Source organism: Pelodiscus sinensis, chromosome 19 (assembly GCF_052426305.1).
Source record: "Pelodiscus sinensis isolate ZL-2025 chromosome 19, ASM5242630v1, whole genome shotgun sequence".
NCBI classification, from domain to species: domain Eukaryota; kingdom Metazoa; phylum Chordata; order Testudines; family Trionychidae; genus Pelodiscus; species Pelodiscus sinensis.
The window spans coordinates 26,301,691-26,321,263 of record NC_143070.1 but is presented as its reverse complement, the minus strand read 5'-3'; the positions used below and the strand labels follow the sequence as shown (position 1 = coordinate 26,321,263).

Below are 19,573 nucleotides of genomic sequence, written 5' to 3'. Positions count from 1 at the left end.
GTGGCCCCCAATGCAAAAAAGGTTCTCCAACACTGCAATAAATAAAAACATTGATTTTCTTCGTATGTATTGGACATAAATATTTTACTTAATTTACAATAAAGTTTGATCAACTAACATGAGAAATTTAAAAGATTTAATCTCTTTAATAATTTACATGCAACTCTCCAGATGCAGCCCTAGCAAAATGGCTTGACTAATTATGTAATTAACAGTGAGTTTCCATTAGCAACGATAGCCTACAGAAGGTTTAGAGAGGGCAGGGCTATGATGGGCTGGGCAGGGCAAGGCCTGGGCACTGCTGAGGGAATCCACTCAGGGCAAATTGCTCAAAACCAGGACTGCTGACAGCCCTTGACTGGAGACCTTTCCAAAACAGGCCACAAACCAGTCATACTGAGCACTTCATCTGCCAGTCCAGCCTGCAGGAAGCCTCATGAGCAAAACCCCTCAGATACCCCAGCTCTTCCTTTGCCACAATCAGCCCTGGGCTTACACACAGGTGAGGGGTTATAGAGCCCAATCTCTCCAACCCAGAACAGATCCACCTGGTTCCAAAGAACCAGCCATGAATTCCTGGTCAATTTATACTTTAGATCTTACCCACAAGATCACAGTGGACCAATCCTTTAGAATCTAAACATTTATTAATAAAAGAAAGAAAAGGTTGAGAGTAAGGTTGATAAGGAGAATACATTATGTACATCAATCAGTAAATACTTGATGCAGGATCTTAGCGGAGATGTTACAGACTGCTAGCATAAAAGTCTTTGGCGTACACCGTATGTCAGGATGAGGCAGCAATCCTTCCTGTGTCTCTGTCCTTAGCAAGGCTGCATCTGGGATAAGAAGCAAGACTGAAGACAAGATGGAGCCCCGCCCATGGCATTTGATATTCATTTCTGGTGTCTCCCAAGCTGGAGATAATCATATGGTCAAGTGACCTGTCTGTTTCATATGCCAGCAGCCACTGGGGCATGCCTGCTTTGCAACTTTCCACATGTATTCCTCAGGTGTGTATTGGCCACCTGGAGAGCCATTGTCCTTGGAGCCATACTGACTAGCATAGTCACTCATTGGACATTCCTTCCTTATGACAGGCAATCCATACATAGCATCAGCAGAGCCCATAGTCATAACTCCCCATACAAACTCCAAACAAGTACAGGCAGTCCCCGGGTTACATACAAGATAGGGACTGTAGGTTTGTTCTTAAGTTGAATTTGTATGTAAGTTGGAACTGGTACTTATTGTAGGGGAAACTCTAGCCAAACATTTCTCCAGAGCTCAGTTTTATTCTCTCACACCTCACTTCCCTCAGTCCTTTATTCTCAAGCTGAGGTGTCTACTGAGAAAAGCCACTCCGCGTCTCCCTGGTCAGCTGGGGGCAGGTGCTAGCTTCGCATCTCCCTGGTCTGCTGGGGGGAAGCAGCTAGTGTGGGGTTGCCTCACCCCGTTTGTAAGTAGGGATCCGATGTCAGTCGGATCCATGTAACCCGGGGACTGCCTGTACACGAATACCATACATAGAATCAGCAAAATATCAACTTTTGTTTGACACCTCACATGGCCCACTTTGTACCAAATTTGGGGCAAACAGTTCACTGTGATCACACCAGTGATCTGCATGCTCACCTTAAAATCCAATAATGTGACAGGGGCCTCAAGAAAGGGTTGGAGTCTGAGGAAGGATCTGGGATGCAGAAAGAGGCAGGAGTCTGGCCAGGAGTAAGGTGCAGTATGTGGCCAGGAGAGAGGGTACAAGAAAAAAGGAGGCTGTCAGAGCAAGCTGGGGGTGCTGGCTGCTGGGGGAAAGGGAATTGAGGAGATTGGGAGGGGGTGTCTAGGGGATGACAGCAAATATTACCTGGCTTTGGGCCCCTTTACAGCAAAATCTCCAGCCACACGGTCCTGGTCACCCCGGAGGAAGGCTCTGCTCCTGCAGCAGCCACAGAGACCAAGACCGGCCCCGGACACTGGAGGCACCACTGCTGCACCCATTCAGTCCAGGACTGGAGGTGCTGCTGCTGTAGCCATGCAGCCCAGGACCAGCCCCAGAGGCACCCCTGACATGGCCATGTGTCCCTGGAGGCCAGCAGTGCAGTGACAGTAGTGCCTCTACTGTTGGCCTCAGGTTGTGTTTCAAAAACTCAGCCTAGCGCTGCCTCCTCTCTAGTGGCTACACAGCATGAAGAGGGGGTGGAGCTAAGCTCCTTCTCCCTCAGCACATGCTCATTTGGAGGTGGGGCCTGGTACTGCCTTGTGGACAGAATCAAAGCCTTAGGTAGGCTGGATTGTGCCAACAGAGAAAATTTTGTTCACCACCACTATAGGGTTTCTCACCTGCGTGGGTTCAACTATAAGCAACAAGACTTGAACTCTTTCTATAGCATTTCCCAAAGTCAGAGCAGTTGAAGGATTTCTCTCCTGTAGGAGTTCTCTTATGGATAACAAGGTGTAACCTCTGATAGTAGCATTTCCTACAGTCAGAACAGCTGAATGGTTTCTCACATGTGGGTTTTCGTATGTCTAACAAGGTGTGACCTGTGACTGAAGCTTTTCCCACAGTCAGAGCAGCTGAAGGGTTTCTCTCCTGTGTGGGCTCTCCTATGGATAACAAGGTGTGACCTCTGACTGAAGCTTTTCCCACAGTCCGAGCAGCCGAAGGGTTTCTCTCCTGTGTGGACTCTCCTATGTCTAACAAGGTATGACCTGTGACCGAAGCTTTTCCCACAGTCAGAGCAGCTGAAGGGTTTCTCTCCTGTATGGTCTCTCCTATGGATAACAAGGTATGACCTCTGACTGAAGCTTTTCCCACAGTCAGAGCAGCTGAAGGGTTTTCTCCTGTGTGGGCTCTCCTATGACTAACAAGGTATGACCTCCGACTGAAGCTTTTCCCACAGTCAGAGCAGCTGAAGGGTGTTTCTCCTGTGTGCGCTCTCCTATGGGTCACAAGGTGTGACCTCCGACTGAAGCTTTTCCCACAGTCAGAGCAGCTGAAGGGTTTTTCTCCTGTGTGGGCTCTCCTATGACTAACAAGGTGTGACCTATGACTGAAGCTTTTCCCACAGTCAGAGCAGCTGAAGGGTTTCTCTCCTGTGTGGACTCTCCTATGACTAACAAGGTATGACCTCCGACTGAAGCTTTTCCCACAGTCAGAGCAGCTGAAGGGTTTTCTCCTGTGTGGGCTCTCCTATGGGTCACAAGGTGTGACCTCCGACTGAAGCTTTTCCCACAGTCAGAGCAGCTGAAGGGTTTCTCTCCGGTATGGTCTCTCCTATGGATAACAAGGTATGACCTCTGACTGAAGCTTTTCCCACAGTCAGAGCAGCTGAAGGGTTTCTCTCCGGTATGGTCTCTCCTATGGGTCACAAGGTATGACCTCCGACTGAAGCTTTTCCCACAGTCAGAGCAGCTGAAGGGTCTCTTTCCTGTTTGGGCTCTTTCATGTTTAATAAGTGTTGCACAGTCACTGCAAGCACAAGGTGAATGTTGATGAGGGATTTTCTTTTGAACAGTTTCTGTGTTTGTTTTCAACCTTCTGCTCCTGTGACTGGATTTACCCTGTCCCACTCCTGGATGGTTTCCCTGCTGCCTTTGTAGGCTATGCTGACTCATACAGGTTTCCTCTTGCTCAGGACTCTGAGAAACATGCCCTTCAGATCTTCCCACTAACACCCCACATGCAGCCATTCGCTCAGGTCCTTCCTCCTGAAGATTCCTCTCACTGTTCTCATTCAGCATCCCATCACCTGCTGGGATAGACAGAGAAACCACACAGGAGTCATTCCCTGTGCTGAGCTGAAAGAAAAATTCTGAATGGTGAACAGAAAATGGGGGAGACACCCAAAGAATGGCTGGAAAGATACAATAATCCTAAACTGAGTTCACCCTGCTCCCCCATAACTCTTTCCCCACCCAGCACTCTCAGATTGGAGTTGAAGACAGGCTGAAGGGCCAGTCAGACTTGATGAAAACACATAATAAACATCTGCTATGAGAACACAGACATTGGTTTGAGTCAGTTTAGCTGATTTCTCACCTGTGTGGGTATCACTGATGATCTCCCCTTCCTCACAGCCTTGGAGATCCGGGATCTGCAGCTCTTCGCTTTGCTCCACCCAGGAGAGCACATGAGCTTTGAAGCCTGGAAATCCTATTCAGGGAAGCAATTAACCAAGTGCTGATCTTGTTCATTAAGGTCTGTGCCATTCCTGCTTCCAAAGCCAGGATCTGAGTCTCCTACCCAGACAGGCTCCTTCTTAACCTTCCAGAGACTGTTCTCTGGCTGGTTCAAGATTCCAGGACACACTAATTCCATCCTCCCCCGACCCCACCACCATATTGGGAATAGCCCAGCTGACTCCCATGGGGAACTGAGCGCTCTGCCTCACTCTGCAGGATACAACTCAAGTCTCCCTTAGGGCCTGTTCCATACTTGGGCAGGACTGCTCATATGGGGAAAGCTCTGGGACTTTCAGGCCTGACAGACACCCCTAGCCAGGACTCATATTTGAGCTGCCACAGGTGAGGTCACTAGGGCTGGGAGAGAAAGGATCCAGCAGAGCTCTAGAGCCCTATGGGCTCTACCCACAGAGCTCTTGGGCCTTGGGGCTGGACTTGCCCTGCTCTTGGGCTCAGATGCTCTACTTGAGCCAGGAGGAGGCAAGAGAAGTTGTTTGATCAGGAAAATGAATCCTTGGCTGACCACTTCAGGCCCTGCCTATGCTCCATATTCCTGATCCTGACTGACTGTGCCTGGGTGCTCACAACAGTTGTCATTCCTGCAGACAGCCAGGGCAGTGCCGGGCTATTCTTGTGGCCAGCCAAGGTGGAGACAGGCTGGGCTGCTTCTCTGCTGCTCCTAGATGCTCCTGCAGCTCAGCTCCCCTTCTGCAGCCTTGGTTCGACTCTGCCAGCAGCAGCAGCCCTCCTTTTGTGGCCAGTCGGGCCTGCCATTTAGTGCCCCTCTGGCTTGCACAGAATCTACCAGAGGCAGGGAAGGACTCTGAGTTGACACCTTCCTTCCTGGGGCTCAGAACAATAGCACAAGGGGACCCTGCAGACACTAAGAGCAGCTGCACCCAGCCCCACAACTCTGGTACCTGCCGTTCCTGCATAGGCCCTTCCACTAACACCTCCGGCCAAGCCATGACATGGATAAGATGGTGGGAACAATAATGAAACCTTGGCTATGGGAAGAGCAGCACCCCTATTATGTCACTGAACCTCCTCTCACACAGGAGCCAGGATTACTGGGGCAGATACTGCTGATATTGGGGGTTCAGGCAATGAGGGACCCTGAACCAAACCCAACCCAGCTGCTCCAGAGCCCACCTAGCTTCTGTTACACAAGGGGACAGGAATCCTCACCCAGCCAGCTCACAGCCTCGTAATTCTCCTGCATCACATCCCTGAAGAGGGCTCTTTGGCCCAGGTCCAGCAAAGCCCATTCCTCCTCAGAGAAATACACAGCCACCTCCTCGAAGCTCACCAGCTCCGCCACGGATATTTCCTGTCCCTGGCTCTGCAGGCCGGGGGCTGAGCTGGAGTCAAACATGGGTGTTCTGCAGCCTGGCGGGGAGAAGGGGAATCAGAGATATTTCAGAAGGGGCTTTAATCCTTTCCACACCCTAATTCTGTCCAGACTCTGTCCCTGGTGAAAAACATGCTGGACTCTGCAGTTTTGGGTAAACATTGAGTCTAGCTATTCCATAAACACCACACACAAGTTAGATCCAAAAACTGTATTTATTTCTCTCAATACCTGGCTGGAGTTACATTACTTTGCTTGCAACAATGGGATTCAGTTCTCAGCACCCAGTGTTTCTGCTAACAAGCCACATATTCATCTGCCTGAACATGGACATAGGTTTAATTTAATTTGGGCTGCTGTATTTATAATCCTTAGTCTTCATAGATTGATTTGCAGCCCAAACTTGGTATCTCTTATCTGACAGAGACTTTATAAATCCTCTCCATAACAGAGAGGAAGGGAAGTTCATATGAGCATTCAAATGCATATTATTAAACGTGTGCCGAGAGTGTTTGCAGGATGAGGCCTTAAAATTCAAGGATTCCTGGCATCAGAAGATATCTTGAGCCATGCAATGTGTCCCCTCTGCGGCACAAGCCATTACACTTAGCCCAGCTACCCAGGCACAAAGCTGTTTCCCCACAGCACGTTTTCTAGAAAGTTGCCTACTGTTGATTGGAAGACATAAAGCGATGGAGAATTTTGCTCATTTGTTTCAGCAGCTAATCCTCTTACCCATCAAATAGTTGTGCCTTCTCTCTAGCCTGAAATTCTCCGGCTGCAGCTTTCAGTTACTGGCTCTCATTGAACTATATCCACTAGACCAGGTGTGGGCAATTCATTTTGATTGGGGGAGGGGGAGGGCACACCAAGATTTTGGAAAGTGGTTGAGAGCTGCACTCTTCCAAGACATTAAGCAGGAAATAGAGAGTATGAGATGGACATTGCGAGAAGAAGGGAGCTTTGCGTAAGGGGTTGGGATGCAGGAGGGAAAGAGGGATCTGGGAAGGAGTTTGGGTGAAGGAGGCAGGTGTGATTTACGGCACTGGATTAGCAACTACTCATGAGATATTTAAAGTAAAGTTAATTTAGAGAAGCGGCTAAGTGGACAAATAAAGAGACGAGGGTTACTTGGAGGCAGGAAAAGAACCAAGAGTTTGGGTATGTGGAGTGGGAGCCAGGAGTGGGGGGCAGAGAATTAGATGGGGAAAGGAGAAGTTGGGGTGCCAGAGGCAGGCTTTGGCCAGGAGACTTACCTGAGTGACTCCCGACCAGCAGCCAAGCACCTCTCTGAGGCAGGCAGGGAGCCTGCTCAACCCTCACACCGGCTGTGGGGCCATGTGGGTGAGTGAATAACTGAGCCACAGGGGAAGGAGCACAGTGCTTCCTTTCTGGCCAGAAACCAGCCAATGAGATTGTCCTGGGGGTGGAAGCAGGGCCTGTAGCCTTCCCACTTCACCTCTGGTGAAGTGGCTTGCATGTGGGAAATGGCAAGCTTGGAACTAGCCCATGGCTCGCCAAGCATCAGTGGGCTGCATCCTATGACCTGGCGAGCTAGAAAGGCTGTATTTTGCCCAGGCCTGCACTAGACTGAAGAGCCCTTGCGTATCCAGCAGTTTCTCGCCATAAGCAAACTGATACCAAGGAAGCCAGTCAGCTCTCAGCCTTTCAGCCTATTTATTGTTTGAAACCAACCCCAGATTGAAACTGACTGAGCAGTGAAATCTGAGCCTGATGGTGCCGTCCGTTTTGTGCTTTAACTTCACCCCTTTAGCACCACACCTTGTAGATCAGTGTTTCTCAAAGTGTCTGCAGGTCCCCATGCAGTGCCCCTGGGGCTCCTCACTGATCAGTGTATGAGATTTAGGGCTGTGTGCACCATGGTCACTGGGTTTGGTTGGTAACTTCAATAACAATCACATGAAGATGTTTTCAGAGGAATTTCTCATCATTTAAAGAATCTCCACCAGCACACTCACCTTGTCTGAAAGATCCCAGAGATTTTAATCTTCCTCTCTCCAGTGCAGAGGGCAGAGTGTCTGGTGGGGGAAGGAATAAGAGAGTGAGATTCCAGGTTCTCTTATTTATAACAATGTTCCCACTTTGAACTCTGCATTTCAATTGTATCAGAGACCAGATACACACACACTCAGGTTTTTAGTATGAAAGTCTGAAACTTTCATTTCCTCTCTCACTCTGGCACCTCCCAGCAAAGGAGCCAATATCCCTGCAGCCTCACACCTGTCCCAGGAGAGACAAGCTGTAAATGAGATTTACTCTTCCCTCCTCACCCCCTCCCACTTGGTTTCTCATTCACTTACTGCCTCTTATCATAACCTGGAGCTGTGGTGACAGAACATGTGGCCATCACAGTAACTTTAGCCATTTTGATCTCAGAATGGGAGGTTCAGAGTTTGCAAACCCCTGGCTCTCTCTGCAAGCAGTTGGGTCTGTTTGCTCAGTGTCTCTAAAGAGAGCAGTGTGATGGGGCCGTCATTCTCCATGTGGGAACTGAGGCAGGGGAAGGTTGGCTTCAGAGGCCAGATTCAATAGTCTCAGATACTTGAACCACTTTCCCCTCATCCGTCCCTTCCAGGTACCTTTGAACTGCCTCAGAGTCTCTGACAGTGCAATCGTTTTCTGGGAGAAACCTCGGACTTGTTCTTCCAGTTCAGGGGAAATCTCTGGCAGCTGGAATTGCCCCGTCTCACACCTGGACAGAAACAATTCCATGTGATTGTATTTAGTTTACTGTTGATAAGTTCTGGCTAGTAAGTCTCAGCTCTAACAGGCCTGGAGTTAGAATTCCTCCAATTCTCCCAGCCTGAGAGCAGGGTCAACACATCCCATGGCCATGCAACCTTCCCCTGAAAGGTCCCACTGCTGTTCTTCACTTCTGGTCTGGGGAGACTGGCTGGGGGACTAAAGGGGAATTGAGCCTCTGTAGCCAACTTACTCCTTGGCCCAGGCACCGAGGGACAGAAGGTTCCCAGGTGAAGGGCTGAAAGAATCTGTCCACTAGGGACTAGACTGAGACACCAGCTCCCCCCTCCCCAGCTCCTTCCACACAGGTCTCCAAACAGCCCTCAGGTGGGACAGACTCTTGGTCCCTGCTGCTCTGGGCTGAATGTGCCCAGCAGTGACAGGCCCATGTTCCACCCCAGTCCTGAAGCAGCCAGTCCCCAGGGAGGTGACAGCTCTAGGAAACACCTGAGGTCAGACTGTGCCCTGAATGGGGAATTCCAGAGTCTAAAGTGCGAGGATGAGACCCTCAGAATTAAACGAGTCAGAGAGCCCTGGGGAGATGTGGTGCTAACATCAGTTCCAAGCCCTTTCCCTGCGCTGTGAGGGAAGTGAGAACCACGTACCTACTCAGGGTGCTTCTGACGTCCTAGAAAAAAGAAAGAGAAAAGAATCTCAGCCCCATTGGACACACACAGGGGACCTCACAGAAGGGATTTTGCAAACATGGGAAGAGGCCCTGCCCTGGCCCCAGGAACATGGATCCACTGAGTGAATGGGGCTTTGCCATCTCTAATAGATCTGTGCCTGCAACTCTACAAAGCACAAGAGTCACTCACATGGCAGCAATGCTCAAGGTATTATACTGAGATCTGACGGCTGGACCCCAGCACCTGTGATTCAGGAGCCTCCCTTCCCTGTGTGGGGAGCTGGGACGTTTCTCCCTCAGTCTAACCTGCAGGAATTCACTTGCTGGCTTCTGACACGTCCCCTCCAGCTCACCGATCCGCTCGCTGAGGCGGGAAATCTGCACGGAGAGTTTCCTGATAGTGTCAGTCTGGAACCTCCCAATCTCCTCATCTAACTTCTCCAGCTGGGCCAGCAGGAGTCGCTCTTGTTCCTCCAGGAACTGCTGCAGCTGCTGAAACTCAGCCACAATCATCTGCCTCTTGGCTTGGGTCCATTTCTGTGTGAAAACAGGGAAAGGGCTGGTGAGGGGCATGGACAGAACCCAGGGCTCTTTCATGGGGAACAGCGCGCAGCAGCAAGAATTTCTTGGAAAAACCTAAAATGTGTGACATTTGACTCTACTTTGTGGTTACTCGGCAGAGGCGTCTCTCCCAGCGTCTCCTTTGACCCATGTCCCTCAGTCATGGGCAACATCTTCTGTCATTCATGGCCTCTGGGAATTCAGACCCAGAGCAGCAGGAGGCAGGACTCAGCACCAGCCTGACAGAGATACCCAGAGAGGAAAAAGAAGCAAACATGTTAATGCACCAAGTGAGCGGACAGCCCTTCAGGGGACATTCAGCTCACTTGGGAAAGCCACAAAGGCTGGACATGAACTCATGCTGACATGGATGTTCAGGGCCTGTCTACACATGGATCTCAGCCAGCAATCCATAATCCTGGAGAAACACAAACAAGCCCAACCTCACCAAGGCCACGCAGGAGTCTGCCTCTGAACACAGCTCTCCCACTGCCAGTCCCTGCTGGTCCATAGCCACAAGCACTTACCAGATACTCCTGGCTTTTCCCTTCTGCTGTTGTTTTCCTTCTCAGCAGCTTTTCTCTCTCTTCCCTCAGAGCCTTCAAATGGGCCTCCAATTTTTCCTGAAGAAACAGATATAAGCATGAGGGCAAACCCCATCGGATGTTGGGAGCCCATTTATCTGCCTTTGAGTCCCAATTTTGTGGAACTCTGCCCTTGTCCAGCAGGGACTCAGCCCTGGACGTGGGTTTGTCCATAGAAAAAGAGACAGGAGAAGACTGAGGGTATGTCTACACAGCAAAGTTAATTTGGAATCACAGCCTGGAAGGAGCCTGCCGTGCGACCTGGCACCCAGAGCCATCCCAGCAAGCTTGTCGACAGTGTCGTCCGAGGCCAGGGAGGCCTCGACATGTGAGTGCCATCACTGTCCCCTTATGTGTGTGTGTGGGGGGGAACCTAGGGACTGCGCATGTGGTCCTTGCTGACCACAGATCATGCAGCAACCTGTGCATGTGCCACACAGGGGCCCTGGCCTGTTACCCACACGCATGTATGTATGAAGGCACATGACATGCTCCTGACCCCGGGGAGAGACACTGCACAATGCCCTCTCTCCAGAAGCTCCCTCTATGCAGAGGCAGGGCACATCTCCCCTCCTCCCCCCACACAATATACAGCACAGGGGCATGGGTGCAGTCCTGGGCCAGCTCACACTCCCAGGGATAGCAGGACATGATGGTGCGGAGACCTGCCGTCTTCAGCTTGCAGAGCGGGGCAGGGTTTCACCCACTGTGTCCCCAGGGATAACTGAGCAGGTCTCTTGTTTCTCCACAGCTGCACCAGCTGCGAGTGCAGGGCGAAGCACCCCGCCCAAGACAGCCTCCCGCACCCAGGCCAGCAGAATGACCCGGCACCTGTAGGAGTATCACTGGCAGCACCTGGCACTATATGTCAGGCAGGTCTGCTGCGAGGAGCGCTGGGTGGAGGAAGACCTGCAGCAGGAGGGCTTGCAGGAGCTGCTGGAGCAGGGCCGTGCCATCCACGACAACCTGTAGACTCTGGTGCCGAGACTGGTGCCGGCTGCCGCTCCAGCCCCTGTGGCTGCCCCAGCTATCACTCCTCCTCTGACTCCTGCTCCCCCTCCCCGCTTCTTCTTCCTCCCCCGCCACCTGTTCCCCCTCCCGCCCCCTCGGGGACGCCACGGCCCCCCCACACGCAGTGCTGGGAGACAGGAGGGCCAGGAAGACCCCCCAACCCTGAGGTTCTCCTCCCCCTTCTTCCCCTTGCCTTCCCCTTCCAGATCCTTCCTCCCAGGTGTCCCTCTCCCTCCTCCCCTCTCCAGCCTCCTTTCCCAACTCTCACCAGGGTTTCATCCCCCCCAGTTTTGTTAAATAAAGAGTTTTTGTTCATGAAAATACAGGTATTTTATTGGACATCAGGAAGGGGGGTTAAGGAGGGGTAAGCGGAAGGACATGAGGGAGGAATGAGGCACAAGCCCCCAGTGGGGCAGACCAGAGAGGCTGAGTGCTCCTCAGGGTGGATGCTCTCCCGCAGGGCCTCCTGGATACTGACAGCCCCCCAATGTATGTCCTGGATGGCAGCCTGCAGCAGGTGCAGCCAGGCTGACAGCAACGCATCCACAAGATGCACCCGAGTGCCCAGGGGCTGCTCTGGCTCCATGTTGCAGAGTGCCAGGGTGTCTTGAGTGAGAGCAACCAGAGCACTCCGAGACACAAATGCTTTGCTGTCCCGCAGCAAGGCAGGAAATCAAGCAGGGACACCTGAGCATTGGCTGCCTGGGGAGGGGGAGGAAGGGGGGTTATGTGTATGTCCCCTTAAGCACAAGCCTCAGCCTCAGGCAACAGCCACACAAAGATACCCCTGACCTGGTTCCAGCCGGCCTTAAATCCAATTCTGTGTCCACTCAGTGTGGATGCAGTAGTTCAAATTAGCAAAACGCTAATTCAGACTGCATTTTGTGTGTACACACGTTAATTCGAGTTAGCTTAATTCGAATTAACTATTTCGAATTAAGATAACTCAAATTAACGCTGTGGTGTAGACATACTCTGAGGATGCAGGAGGACACCTGTAAAGGTTGAGAACGGATCAGTGGTGGCACCTTCCTAAAGAACGTTGCAGGTGGGGATTAGGGAGGTAAAAATGCTTAACAATACTAATCACCACCTCGTCATCTCCAGCCTGATTCTGGCCTGCATATTTATACCTGCCTCTGGAAATTTCCACTACATGAATCTGACGAAGTGGGTCTTTGCCGCTTTTGCAGATTCAGACTAACACGGCTACACCTCTGATACTGAATAATAATCATGTAACCGATTACAATTTTATCAATGACAGTATTTTTTACCCTGCTGACAGGCAGGGCTGGTAGTGGAAATAGGCTCTCCTGGTATCGGGGATCTCTCACAAGGTCTGCTGGGGGCAGCCACAATAACTGCTGGTCAATAGGAACTCCCAGCAGCTGCAGACTGACAGTAGCTGCCAGAGGCAAGCGGGCACTGCTGGGACAGTGGGAAGTTTAACCAGTAACTGGCACCAATAACCATTAGCTCATCAGTTAACCAGTTTGAACTCTTGCTACAATCCAGTTGAATCCCAGTTCTGCCTGGCATAGACCTGTGCTTCCTGAAACCCTGCTATGGGTGGAGTGAAGGCGCTTGGGGCCCCACACAGCATCCAGCCCAGCAACCTCATCTAGTGCCAGCTGCTGAATCAGAGTTTAACCCCTCATGGAACAGCCCAGGAGTTCAGCATCTTAGTGGGAAACCTCCTCTCCCTGCGGGGCCTGGGGCTTTATCAAGGCATCTTTCCCTCATAAGGGCCACACTTCATCACTGTTCAGTGATGCTGAGGGGCAGGGAGCTAGGTCCCTACCAGTTAGGGCAGGGACTTTCCCTTGCTGGGTGTTGTGCAGGGCCCAGATGCCACAGCGGGTCTATAAGGCAAATGCCAGATTATTAGTCCTGTTCCTCCAATCAGTAACAGCGTGTAACCTCCTCTTCTCCAGTCCCAAGGCTGGAGTGGCCGAGTGGCCTGACCGAGTGGCCTGTTGCTCCTGTGATCTAAACCTCTCTGATTGTTAACTTCCCTTGTGCAAACACCCCTTCTGCCACCAGTGTGGGCTGGGTTTCAGGATTCAGAGCCTCAGAGAAACATTTCCCACATCAGGTACCTGTAAAGACTTGATGTAAGTTGCTACAAAGTCAGAGTATTTACTTTTTACAGCATCACTTGTACCATGAAGGCTTTACAGAGCTGTGTCACACCTGTGCCCGGTAACAGTCAGTGAAATTATCCTGTAATTAAAACCCAACGTTACTTCCCATTACACTGGACAGCAACTCTGTACCTTGTACTCCTGGGCAGCTTCCTGTACAGGCGCCATCGTTAGATCCCAGGATCTGTCACACCCCACACAGATGGGAGTTTGATCCTCTTCACAGAACAGCGTCAGAGCCTCCTGGTGCTCCCTGCACACCCCGTCCCATCTTGCTCTCTGTGCTGCCTGGAAACTCAGCGGCTTGGCTAGTTCCACCACGTTTGCCAGCTGCCGGTTGGGCCGGAGGGGTCCCTGCTGCTCAGTGTCTCTGCCTTGAGGGCTGAGGGGGGCCTGGCAGGAATTGTGCCCACACTCCAGAGTGACAGGGGCTGTGAAATCCTCCAGACAGACGGGACGCGGCGCTTCCTCCCGGACACTTTCCACGGGGCTCCCTGCAGCCATGGCTGCCTCTGGGCTGGGCTGCACCACTTCCTGGAGCTCAGCAATGGGGGGGCAGGTCGGGGGGGGGGGCCTGAGGCACCAGCACTGAAGATACAAAAAAATCAAAATTAGAAACCAAAAGTCCCAAAAGCTTCGCTCACCGCCCCCCCCCCCGGCCTCTCAGCCCCCTGCCCCAGCCAGACCTGCCCCTGCGCTCCTCATGCCAGGGCCCCCCCTCTCCGCACACTCCGCAGGCCCCCCCGCACCCGCCGCCCGGGAGCCCGGGGGGGGGGGGGGGGCGACACGCGCGGGGTGTTTGTGACGCGACCGCAGAGGCGCCGCCCCCCGCGCTCCCCGATACCCAGCGCCGGACCCACCTCCCTCGCGCTGCGCTGCGGCCTCCCCCGCGCTGGGCCAGCCCCGCAGCGAGTAACGGCGCCACCGGCCCCTCCCAACGGCTCCAGCCTCAGGGCGCGCGGCGCGGGGTCTGAGCACGGCCGGAAACGCGGGGAATGGGGAGGGCGCGGTCAGACCGCGCATGCGCAGCGGGTCAATGACTCCGATGAGAGTCCAGCGCCAGGGCTTAGCTCAGACCGAGGGGCTCCCCTCAGTGACGTTGCTCGCTCCGCCCCTTGCTCTCGCGCCCGGGTGACGGGGATTCCCCTGACCCCGCTGTGGCGCCGGGAGTGACGGGCCGCCCCAGGGACACTTAGGGTCCGGGGTCCGGGCCTCCACGAACCAATCAGAGCGCGGAGCCACAGCGACGTCACTGGGCCCCGCCTCCTGGCGCGAGGCACCGATCCGCCGCTCGGGCCGAGACACGCGGCACGTGCGGGGGGCCGGGCCCTGGGCCGGGGCAGGGAGCTCCTGGGACCCCCCCCTCGCGACTCCCTGCGAGCCCCCCGCAACCTCCCCTGCGACCGTGACACCCCCTGCGAGCCCCCCGCAACCTCCCCTGCGACCGTGACACCCCCTGCGAGCCCCCCACAACCTCCCCTGCGACAGTGACACCCCCCTGCGAGCCCCCCACAACCTCCCCTGCGACAGTGACACCCCCTGCGAGCCCCCCACAACCTCCCCTGCGACAGTGACACCCCCTGCGAGCCCCCCACAACCTCCCCTGCGACAGTGACACCCCCTGCGAGCCCCCCACAACCTCCCCTGCGACAGTGACACCCCCTGCGAGCCCCCCGCAACCTCCCCTGCGACAGTGACACCCCCTGCGAGCCCCCCCACAACCTCCCCTGCGACAGTGACACCCCCTGCGAGCCCCCCGCAACCTCCCCTGCGACCGTGACACCCCCCTGCGAGCCCCCCACAACCTCCCCTGCGACAGTGACACCCCCTGCGAGCCCCCCACAACCTCCCCTGCGACAGTGACACCCCCTGCGAGCCCCCCCACAACCTCCCCTGCGACCCTGACACCCCCCTGCGAGCCCCCCACAACCTCCCCTGCGACCGTGACACCCCCCTGCGAGCCCCCCCACAACCTCCCCTGCGACAGTGACACCCCCTGCGAGCCCCCCACAACCTCCCCTGCGACAGTGACACCCCCTGCGAGCCCCCCACAACCTCCCCTGCGACAGTGACACCCCCATGCGAGCCCCCCACAACCTCCCCTGCGACAGTGACACCCCCCTGCGAGCCCCCCGCAACCTCCCCTGAGACCGTGACACCCCCCTGCGAGCCCCCCCACAACCCCCCCTGCGACCGTGACACCCCCTGCGAGCCCCCCGCAACCTCCCCTGCGACCGTGACACCCCCTGCGAGCCCCCACAACCTCCCCTGCGATCGTGACACCCCCCTGCGAGCCCCCCGCAACCTCCCCTGAGACCGTGACACCCCCCTGCGAGCCCTCCGCAACCTCCCCTGCGACCCTGACACTCCCCTGCGAGCCCCCCACAACCTCCCCTGTGACTGTGACACCCCCCTGCGAGCCCCCCACAACCTCCCCTGCGACCGTGACACCCCCCTGCGAGCCCCCCGCAACCTCCCCTGTGACTGTGACACCCCCCTGCGAGCCCCCCACAACCTCCCCTGCGACAGTGACACCCCCTGCGAGCCCCCCCACAACCTCCCCTGCGACAGTGACACCCCCTGCGAGCCCCCCCACAACCTCCCCTGCGACAGTGACACCCCCTGCGAGCCCCCCCACAACCTCCCCTGCGACAGTGACACCCCCTGCGAGCCACCCCACAACCTCCCCTGCGACAGTGACACCCCCTGCGAGCCCCCCGCAACCTCCCCTGCGACCGTGACACCCCCCTGCGAGCCCCCCGCAACCTCCCCTGCGACAGTGACACCCCCTGCGAGCCCCCCGCAACCTCCCCTGCGACAGTGACACCCCCTGCGAGCCCCCCGCAACCTCCCCTGCGACAGTGACACCCCCTGCGAGCCCCCCACAACCTCCCCTGCGACAGTGACACCCCCCTGCGAGCCCCCCACAACCTCCCCTGCGACAGTGACACCCCCCTGCGAGCCCCCCACAACCTCCCCTGCGACCGTGACACCCCCTGCGAGCCCCCCACAACCTCCCCTGCGACAGTGACACCCCCTGCGAGCCCCCCACAACCTCCCCTGCGACAGTGACACCCCCTGCGAGCCCCCCACAACCTCCCCTGCGACCGTGACACCCCCTGCGAGCCCTCCGCAACCTCCCCTGCGACAGTGACACCCCCTGCGAGCCCCCCACAACCTCCCCTGCGACAGTGACACCCCCTGCGAGCCCCCCACAACCTCCCCTGCGACCGTGACACCCCCTGCGAGCCCTCCGCAACCTCCCCTGCGACAGTGACACCCCCTGCGAGCCCCCCGCAACCTCCCCTGCGACCGTGACACCCCCTGCGAGCCCTCCGCAACCTCCCCTGCGACAGTGACACCCCCTGCGAGCCCCCCACAACCTCCCCTGCGACAGTGACACCCCCTGCGAGCCCCCCACAACCTCCCCTGCGACCGTGACACCCCCTGCGAGCCCTCCGCAACCTCCCCTGCGACAGTGACACCCCCTGCGAGCCCCCCGCAACCTCCCCTGCGACAGTGACACCCCCTGCGAGCCCCCCACAACCCCCCCTGCGACCGTGACACCCCCTGCGAGCCCCCCGCAACCTCCCCTGCGACCGTGACACCCCCCTGCGAGCCCCCCACAACCTCCCCTGCGACAGTGACACCCCCTGCGAGCCCCCCACAACCTCCCCTGCGACAGTGACACCCCCATGCGAGCCCCCCACAACCTCCCCTGCGACAGTGACACCCCCCTGCGAGCCCCCCGCAACCTCCCCTGCGACCGTGACACCCCCTGCGAGCCCCCCACAACCTCCCCTGCGACAGTGACACCCCCTGCGAGCCCCCCACAACCTCCCCTGCGACAGTGACACCCCCTGCGAGCCCCCCACAACCTCCCCTGCGACCGTGACACCCCCTGCGAGCCCTCCGCAACCTCCCCTGCGACAGTGACACCCCCTGCGAGCCCCCCGCAACCTCCCCTGCGACAGTGACACCCCCTGCGAGCCCCCCACAACCTCCCCTGCGACCGTGACACCCCCTGCGAGCCCTCCGCAACCTCCCCTGCGACAGTGACACCCCCTGCGAGCCCCCCGCAACCTCCCCTGCGACAGTGACACCCCCTGCGAGCCCCCCGCAACCTCCCCTGCGACCGTGACACCCCCTGCGAGCCCCCCGCAACCTCCCCTGCGACCGTGACACCCCCTGCGAGCCCCCCACAACCTCCCCTGCGACAGTGACACCCCCTGCGAGCCCCCCCACAACCTCCCCTGCGACAGTGACACCCCCTGCGAGCCCCCCGCAACCTCCCCTGCGACAGTGACACCCCCTGCGAGCCCCCCGCAACCTCCCCTGCGACAGTGACACCCCCGCGAGCCCCCCGCAACCTCCCCTGCGACAGTGACACCCCCTGCGAGCCCCCCGCAACCTCCCCTGCGACAGTGACACCCCCTGCGAGCCCCCCCACAACCTCCCCTGCGACAGTGACACCCCCTGCGAGCCCCCCACAACCTCCCCTGCGACCGTGACACCCCCTGCGAGCCCTCCGCAACCTCCCCTGCGACAGTGACACCCCCTGCGAGCCCCCCGCAACCTCCCCTGCGACAGTGACACCCCCTGCGAGCCCCCCACAACCTCCCCTGCGACCGTGACACCCCCTGCGAGCCCCCCACAACCTCCCCTGCGACCGTGACACCCCCTGCGAGCCCCCCGCAACCTCCCCTGCGACAGTGACACCCCCTGCGAGCCCCCCGCAACCTCCCCTGCGACAGTGACACCCCCTGCGAGCCCCCCCACAACCTCCCCTGCGACAGTGACACCCCCTGCGAGCCCCCCGCAACCTCCCCTGCGACCGTGACACCCCCTGCGAGCCCCCCCACAACCTCCCCTGCGACCCTGACACCCCCCTGCGAGCCCCCCCAACCTCCCCTGCGACCCTGACACCCCCCTGCGAGCCCCCCCACAACCTCCCCTGCGACCCTGACACCCCCCTGCGAGCCCCCCACAACCTCCCCTGCGACCGTGACACCCCCTGCGAGCCCCCCGCAACCTCCCCTGCGACCGTGACACCCCCCTGCGAGCCCCCCGCAACCTCCCCTGCGACCCTGACACCCTCCTGCGAGCCCCCCACAACCTCCCCTGCGACCCTGACACCCCCCTGCGAGCCCCCCCACAACCTCCCCTGCGACCCTGACACCCCCCTGCGAGCCCCCCACAACCTCCCCTGCGACCCTGACACCCCCCTGCGAGCCCCCCCACAACCTCCCCTGCGACCCTGACACCCCCCTGCGAGCCCCCCCACAACCTCCCCTGCGACCCTGACACCCCCCTGCGAGCCCCCCGCAACCTCCCCTGCGACCCTGACCCCCCTGCGAGCCCCCCCACAACCTCCCCTGTGACCCTGACACCCCCCTGCGAGCCCCCCCACAACCTCCCCTGCGACCGTGACACCCCCTGCGAGCCCCCCGCAACCTCCCCTGAGACCGTGACACCCCCCTGCGAGCCCTCCGCAACCTCCCCTGCGATCGTGACACCCCCTGCGAGCCCCCCGCAACCTCCCCTGCGACCGTGACACCCCCTGCGAGCCCCCACAACCTCCCCTGCGATCGTGACACCCCCCTGCGAGCCCCCCGCAACCTCCCCTGAGACCGTGACACCCCCCTGCGAGCCCTCCGCAACCTCCCCTGCGACCCTGACACTCCCCTGCGAGCCCCCCACAACCTCCCCTGTGACTGTGACACCCCCCTGCGAGCCCCCCACAACCTCCCCTGCGACCGTGACACCCCCCTGCGAGCCCCCCGCAACCTCCCCTGCGACCGTGACACCCCCTGCGAGCCCCCACAACCTCCCCTGCGATCGTGACACCCCCCTGCGAGCCCCCCGCAACCTCCCCTGAGACCGTGACACCCCCCTGCGAGCCCTCCGCAACCTCCCCTGCGACCCTGACACTCCCCTGCGAGCCCCCCACAACCTCCCCTGTGACTGTGACACCCCCCTGCGAGCCCCCCACAACCTCCCCTGCGACCGTGACACCCCCCTGCGAGCCCCCCGCAACCTCCCCTGTGACTGTGACACCCCCCTGCGAGCCCCCCACAACCTCCCCTGCGACAGTGACACCCCCTGCGAGCCCCCCGCAACCTCCCCTGCGACCGTGACACCCCCCTGCGAGCCCCCCGCAACCTCCCCTGCGACAGTGACACCCCCTGCGAGCCCCCCACAACCTCCCCTGCGACAGTGACACCCCCCTGCGAGCCCCCCACAACCTCCCCTGCGACAGTGACACCCCCTGCGAGCCCCCCGCAACCTCCCCTGCGACAGTGACACCCCCTGCGAGCCCCCCACAACCTCCCCTGCGACAGTG

General features: G+C 57.8%; 1 protein-coding gene across 7 annotated transcripts; it reads right to left on the bottom strand.

Annotated features, from left to right (window-relative positions):
• Positions 1-67: 67 nt before the first annotated feature.
• On the bottom strand, positions 68-14,410 carry LOC142821528 (zinc finger protein RFP-like). Of its 7 annotated transcripts, XR_016347328.1 has the most exons (11): positions 14,091-14,404; positions 13,363-13,818; positions 10,016-10,111; positions 9,234-9,464; positions 8,905-8,927; positions 8,137-8,249; positions 7,516-7,575; positions 5,374-5,574; positions 4,043-4,156; positions 2,880-3,755; positions 68-2,796 (listed from the first exon to the last, which is right to left on the bottom strand). XR_016347328.1 is itself a non-coding variant. In XM_075912721.2 (10 exons), exons 2-10 carry the CDS (start codon positions 13,732-13,734, stop codon positions 825-827), a joined length of 1,104 nt encoding a protein of 367 aa, XP_075768836.2. In that variant the 5' UTR covers positions 13,735-13,818; positions 14,091-14,410; the 3' UTR covers positions 68-824. The 7 variants fall into 7 exon arrangements, 6 of the variants coding, with proteins under 6 accessions (XP_075768836.2, XP_075768833.2, XP_075768832.2 ...); XM_075912721.2 differs by lacking the exon at positions 2,880-3,755 and having other exon boundaries at positions 68-839; positions 5,495-5,574; positions 14,091-14,410; XM_075912718.2 differs by lacking the exon at positions 2,880-3,755 and having other exon boundaries at positions 68-839; positions 14,091-14,409.
• Positions 14,411-19,573: the final 5,163 nt, after the last annotated feature.